Source organism: Solanum tuberosum, unplaced genomic scaffold (assembly GCF_000226075.1).
Source record: "Solanum tuberosum cultivar DM 1-3 516 R44 unplaced genomic scaffold, SolTub_3.0 scf00047, whole genome shotgun sequence".
NCBI lineage: Eukaryota > Viridiplantae > Streptophyta > Magnoliopsida > Solanales > Solanaceae > Solanum > Solanum tuberosum.
Genome location: NW_006238973.1, coordinates 492,920 through 499,764, shown reverse-complemented (window position 1 = coordinate 499,764; position 6,845 = coordinate 492,920). Strand labels below are relative to the sequence as shown.

General features: G+C 34.2%; 1 protein-coding gene across 1 annotated transcript; it reads left to right on the top strand.

The window, feature by feature from the left end:
* Positions 1-1,349: 1,349 nt before the first annotated feature.
* LOC102586683 (uncharacterized) lies at positions 1,350-5,429 on the top strand. The gene is made up of 5 exons (XM_006343494.2): positions 1,350-1,483; positions 3,588-3,672; positions 4,044-4,157; positions 4,858-4,959; positions 5,183-5,429. Exons 1-5 carry the CDS (start codon positions 1,398-1,400, stop codon positions 5,225-5,227), a joined length of 432 nt encoding a protein of 143 aa, XP_006343556.1. The 5' UTR covers positions 1,350-1,397; the 3' UTR covers positions 5,228-5,429.
* Positions 5,430-6,845: the final 1,416 nt, after the last annotated feature.

The following is a 6,845-nucleotide window of genomic DNA, read 5'->3' as shown; positions in this document are numbered from 1 at the left end:
TAATAGGTCCTTATGAAAGTTTAGTATTGCAACAGCGAATCCGACCAAAGTTGGGATATTTTTCAGACCCTTATCCCTATTATATATGTATTGTTCATGATTTTAATTCGATTTTAATACAATTATGAAACATATCTAATACAACTCTAATACAATTGCTATACAGTTTCATAAACTTCACTTTTTTCGAGTTTCAATCTAATATTTCTCCTAAAATCAATTATAAACTTAACCAAACCCTTTTGAAATTGAGCTATAAATTCCAAACGACATTTTCAATAATTTGTAGGAACATCCTATCCAAACTAATCACAAATTCGTAAAATTCAAAATTTGAATCTTTATAATGACCATCAATGGTGAACTCTTGTTGTTGTAATTTTAGAGATTTGAAATTTCTGCTTGAAAACATGATTTTGTATAAATTTTCATCTTTCCATTTCTTTTTTCATTGTATTTTTTGGATAAAAATAATGAAATATGAAAAATTGATTTGTTATTTAAATGAAAATTTGAAAGAAGAAGAAGAATTTTTTTAAAAAAAAAAAGAGAAAAGAAGAGTAGGAAGATAATAATTATAGAGAAAGAAAGATGAAGAAGAAGAATTAAAAATAAAGAGGAAGAGGAAAAGGGCCGAAGAGGCAAGCGACGGTACATTTTTCTTAATTCCAAAAAAATGTTATATTTAATTAGAAAAATTATATTGACATAAATGGTAAATATTTTTTTAATATAGCATATTTATGTGATTTACCCATAATGTATTGGGCTAGTGCGCGCACATTAATAGTTTCATATCAAACTTCAATTCTGATACATCTATATACATGTTTTGCGACCAGAATACAAATACATAAGGAGAGAGGTGTGTAAAATAGGAGAGAGGCGAGCGATAGAGTTAGTGTTTCTTGGATATATGGATACAGTGTATCTGGAATAAATTACATCAAATTTTAACTCAATATATTTGAGATACATGTATCTAGTGACCGAAATCTGACACAAATAGTAATTTTGAAAACTCATGAGAAGATACATGATATTAAACCCTAAACAAATGAAATTTATGTTGTTTGGCCTTTTAAACTTGAGTTTATATGTTTACCAAACGAGTAGATACCATACCATGCCCACCCCATATGTGTTTACCAAACGAGTAGATAAGTTATAAATCAATTTGACCAGGTTATAAGTTTAGTCAAACATCCTCGTAAATCATAATATCTTGGCACAATTAAAAGTTAAAGGAGCCTATATGTAATTACTATAATCTTTTGGGGGCTCAAGTGAAATTATCTTGTACAATTGCTGACCAAATATACTAAAAAGAGAAAAGAGGAAAACAAAAACATAGTGGTGATAAAGAACTCACCACAGAGAGAGAGGAGAAAAGAAAAATGGTGCTTAGTGCTTCAGTACCCATCATCAATGGAGGTATCCACATAAGGGCAAAATCGGATTTTCATCATTCACCTGTTAGAAAGTGAGTTTGCCCTTGTTTTTTTTTTTGTTACAAGTTTTATTTGCCTGTATTTTGGTGGGTGTTTTGTGTTTATGCTTACTATTAGAGAAATTTCAGCCTTTAGAAATTTTCAAGAAATTTTTTTGGTGTGAAGTTATAAAAAGATTGAATCTTGGTTTGAAATTTGTGTTTTCACTGTTATCTTTGTGTCTGTTAGAGCAGTTTTGAGTTTTTAAAAATTGTTCAAGAAGAGTGTTTGGAGGTTGGAAAAGAGAGATTGGCAAGAAGATTTCATTTTTAGAAATTGTTTTAGTGTGTAAAATTCTAAAAAGATTTAGTCTTGGTTAGCTATTCAAAATGAATCTTGTTTTTAATGTATGAGAATTGAGTAGTAATATTAGTCTGAATGTTTGTGGATGGTTTATGTCTTTGCTTATTATTTCTTTATCGACGTATTTTCAGTTGTTATCTTTTTGGCTATTAGAGCAATTTCAGCCTTTAAATTGTTGAAGGAGAGTTTCGCTTTAGGCCCTCAATCTTGTTGAGTCGGCTCTGTGTATATAGCTGATCAAATGAAAGTAGACATTAACTCAAACTAATTACATTTATCAACCTAACACTGGATGGACATCATATTACCGGTATTTCTGATCATCATACGAGACTGACAGACTAAAAGGTCAAAGATTGAAGAAGTTTTTTAGTTTTGCTTGGAGCTCTTGGCGTTGCATATAAAGGCAACTTCCTTAGCTATCTGCTCTATCTACTTGCTTCTCTCTTTGAAGACCTTTGATTTCTTTCAATACAAATTGTGTGAATCACCTGTGTCTGTGTGTATACCATTTTGAGCACTTTGAGCTGATTGAGTCTTTCCCTTGGTATGCTGGATATGCCATCTCAGATGTTGCTTCCATCCAACATTCTGCCAGATGCTCCTCTTTAGCCACTGCATGATTCTATTCTAGTGATTATACATATAGTTTCAACATTATATCCCCATTTAATGAGTCTGTCAACTGTGAGAACCCTATTTTGAAGTTGTAACCATAGAGTAAATTTTTCTACCCCACAAATGTAGGGGTAAGACAGCGGACAGCCCTGATCCCACCCTCCCGAGTCCCCACTTCGGGGACTATACTCGGTATCTTAATGTTTAATCATAGAGTAATTTAGCTTTGGGCCTTGGCCTCATTCCCAAACATTAAACACTTCCATTCCGCTCTTGCATTGTTTCCAATCAACTGTAGGTATATGTGCCTGATTAAGCTCTAGTGTCCTCTATCTGAGATTTGCACGTGCTGCATTGTTTCTCTTGCCCGAATGATCTTCCTCATTTGCCAGCTAGCTTGCTGTGGTATACTCGTACTTTCAATATGCTGCCTCTTTATATAATATGTTTATATCCATTTTGTTTTGGTTATGTGTCAAATCCCAATGTCTTGGCAATAGTTTCTTTATTCCATCAACACAAGTTAAACGAGTCCTAGGCCCTCAAATGATTTTGGCAGACAAACTTTATCCCAGGATACTAATGCCTTCTTGGTTATCACATTGGTTCCAGACCAAACATAGCTTCTACTCAGATATTGTATAAAGATCGCAAACAGGAAAGGTGACATGGGATCACGGCCTAAGACCTCTAGCTGCATTGAGAGGTTCTGTTGGCTCTCCATTTATCACTATTGAGTAATTTACAGTATTCACACATTCCCTAACCCAAGTGATAAATTTAGTAGGAATTTGAGCTCTTCCGTTACTTGTTGTAGAGAAATGCATTCAACATAATCATTTACTTTCCTTAGATCTATCTTGATCATTCATCTTGGGGACACATGCTTTGTAGTGTAGGCTTTCACTAGCTCATGCGCTAATATGTGGCGTTGTCTACAATTCTTCCTAGTATTCAGCATCCACTCAAAATCTATGTTGCTCGGATTCTTCAAACATGTTGCCGGGTGCGTGTTGGATCCACCAAAGGAAGTGCATTTTTGAAGGGTCCGACACGGGTGCGGCAACATTTATTGAGAATCTGAGCAATGTAGCTCAAAATTGTTCCGATAGAAAGGCGAATATCACGTGTATATTCCGTTTTTCTCCTTTTAATAAAGAAGTTTTTATGTGTCAGGTTTGAATATGGACGTATGCTGAACACTGATTTGGCTTCATGGAAAACCAGGAGTCAAGCAATCCGCGTCCTGGCAAATCCCAATGTATGCATTATGAAGGCTTCCATGTATGTAATACTAGTAAAAATTGGTTAGATTATGCTCTTCAAAAAATAAAACAAAGATAGATTTTGTTATATGGCCGGTGGTAAAATTATGTGAACGGTGATTTAGTAAAACTTGTTTCTACTTTCTACTTACTTGTTTATGTGGCTATTATATCTTCGTCTTTAAATGTGTGCGCAAGCCAGCCTAAACACCACGGTCATAAAAAAGAAGTTAGAAATACTCCATGCATATGTACAAAAAGACTACCCCGTTGATGTCGTTTGTTTGGTATTAGAGACATCTTCGTAGTTATTCGAGGTCGTTATCTGTCAACTTGAGCTTCTAAATGAAAACTTCTTTGTCCACAGGCATCTCCAGGGAGAGAGAGAAAAAGGAAGGAAGTGATCATGGTGGATCCTTTAGAAGCCAAGCGATTAGCTGCAAAGCAAATGGAGGAAATCAAAGCTAAAGAGAGATATCAAGTGAGTAAACCTCAATTATATTTTCATGCGTGCTGAATCTCTGTAACTTGGCACTTCTCGACTCCTAGGTGCCTCTTAGCAGATTTAGTAGTTTCGGCTATTGAATTCATATTATTAGCTCAAGGTAATTATTCCCACTCTCGTCTATGGTATGTTAGTATATCGGCATTGAACATGATGCTTACGTCTAAGCAAATTGAGTATAGTGATGTTGAGTTTACATTATTTGCTAAAAGGTAATTAGTGTTCCGGTTCTCATCTCCGGAGTGGTAGTAAAATCGGCCCTGAATGTCAAGTTATTAGTTTATTTCCACTTTATGTGAGATAAATCTTCCAGTGACGTTAAACATTTAAGTCGGTCATTCCCTATAAGCTAGGTTGCTTGAACTCTCCCAAAAATGTTGTCGCACTCATATCAGATCCTCCATAAATATACTACTTTTGGGGGATCTGACACACAACCGTCAATATTTTTTAAGAGTCCGAGCAACATAGCCTACTGATGCATACTTCTACCAAGCGTAACGTAATCTCCACATCCTACCTTGTGAATTTCTGCTTACGTAAGTCTTGAATGATGTGACCTGGATAAAATATCATGTCTTTTCCACCTTTGAAGATTCTTGTGCTTGTACAAATGCTCTTGAAAGTTGTTACCGTTACATCGATTTTACATTCTCTGCTCTGAATTTTCTTAAAGAGACGGCGACAAATAGAAGCAATTAACGGTGCATGGGCTATGATCGGTCTCACGGTCGGATTAATCATCGAAGGACACACAGGACTCAGCATTCCATCGCAGGTAAGAATACTACAAAAGGTGCATTTTTCCTCATTCACAATTACCTATGTTGCTCAGTCTCTTCAAAAATGTCGACAAGTGTGTATCAAATCCTCCTGCATTTTGGAGGATCCGACACGGTGAAGCAACTTTTTTGGAGAGTCGAGCAACATAGACAGTTATACATAAATGAAGTTTTAACTCAACACTCGACCCCCCTTCTCAAAAAAAACACATTTTTCAGTTGGAGAGCTACGTATCTGCAGTCCTTGGGATCTTTACGAAATAGATACAGGCCAAGATGAGGAACCAAAGAGACTATGATCGAAGCATTCTTTAACTCGAAAAACGTGAGATCGCGCAAACTGTTTATTCTTGCGCAGGATTTTGGTTTTCAATCCTTTGCTTTCTTGAATTGTTATGGTTACCATAGTACATATCTTTCCATTCAGGCTAAATGTCAATAAAATGTATGATCATACTGTTGTGTACTCCCTCCGTCCCATTTTATATGTCATCCCCTTCTATAAATAGTTGGACCACAATACTTGTCATTTTATAAAATTTATGCATAAATTACCATATTTTGTCTATTATACCCTTGATAGAGTAGTTAATTAATCTTGAAAATGTATTCATCATTTAATATAAAGGTGACTTAAGAAAGCATTAAATAAGGGTAGAAGAGTAAAATTACATCAGTTCTTAATGCAAGTGCAAAGTAAAAAAATGACATATAAAATGGGACGGAGGGAGTATTATTTTTGGAGTTTGAGTTCATTTAGTAAAAAACTCACTTCTTGTCACCATGAGCAGAAATTAGTTTCATAATGTATCGTATTGGATTTGGATTATACTATATTGTTTTGATGAATATAATATTTAGATAAAATATTGTTTTTCGTTGTGCCATAATGTCACGCACCAAGAATTTGAAGAATAATTTTTTATTTATTTATTTTCCACCCGGTCATCGGTGTCTGGTGGTTGAAGCTTTGATTAAATTTGGATCGTGCACTACTGGGTCCATTTGCGGTGGTCTTTCCAACATGATTTTCTCTATACTTGGGGCTCAAACTCGAGACATTTGGTGTAGAGTGTAGTACTACTACTCATCACAACCTATATTGGTGACGAATAAACTTATAATGTATTAAAATGAAAAAGTAGGGTACAAGGAAGAGTTATTTCATAAAGAAAGATGGAATAAAAGGGTAAAGTAGTATTATTAAACAATAAGGGCAAGATATCAAGGGGATTACGTCAAAATGATTGTTATATAGAATTGTACTTCTTATTGTTACATATTAATGGTTTCGACAATATTGATATAATGAAATTTAAATAACAATAAAAAAAATGTTGTATATAAAGTAACAATTTGATACAATACAGTAATGACAACTAAGCAAACTAGTTTTTAGGTAGTGCGTCCCTTTTTTATAAGCGGCCATACGGTGTGAGTCTGGATTAATCAGGTCGTAGATATTGGTTAAACTAAAAATAATCTACATCACAATTAAGTTCTTGAGTTTAATGCTTTTGAGGAAAAGCCCATTGGGCTTAGTCCTTAAGAAGATCTCAACCACTTCTTCACTAGGCCTATCTTCTTGGCCCAAAACCAAAGCCCATAGTTGAACAAAAATATTATTTTTGGGGAGCATATAACATTAACAAGAAAAATATTTATATATCAACTTAATTATAAATAAGTTTATTAAAAAGTTATTCTCTGAACATTTCTTCAAATCAATAAATACAAGATATGTCTTTAAAGTTATTCTCTGAACATTTCCTCAAATCAATAAATACAAGATATGTCTTTAATATACAAATCAGGTGAGATGTATTTCACTTTAATTTGTAACGGCTAAGGTTAATTTTATTAATTTGACGCAAATACTCGC

Coding starts and splice junctions, on each gene's coding strand:
- LOC102586683 (XM_006343494.2), top strand. CDS start 1,398: ATGGTGCTTAGTGCTTCAGTACCCATCATCAATGGAGGTATCCACATA. Junction 4,158..4,857: donor AAGCTAAAGAGAGATATCAA/GTGAGTAAACCT, acceptor ATTTTCTTAAAG/AGACGGCGACAAATAGAAGC. Junction 4,960..5,182: donor GACTCAGCATTCCATCGCAG/GTAAGAATACTA, acceptor CACATTTTTCAG/TTGGAGAGCTACGTATCTGC.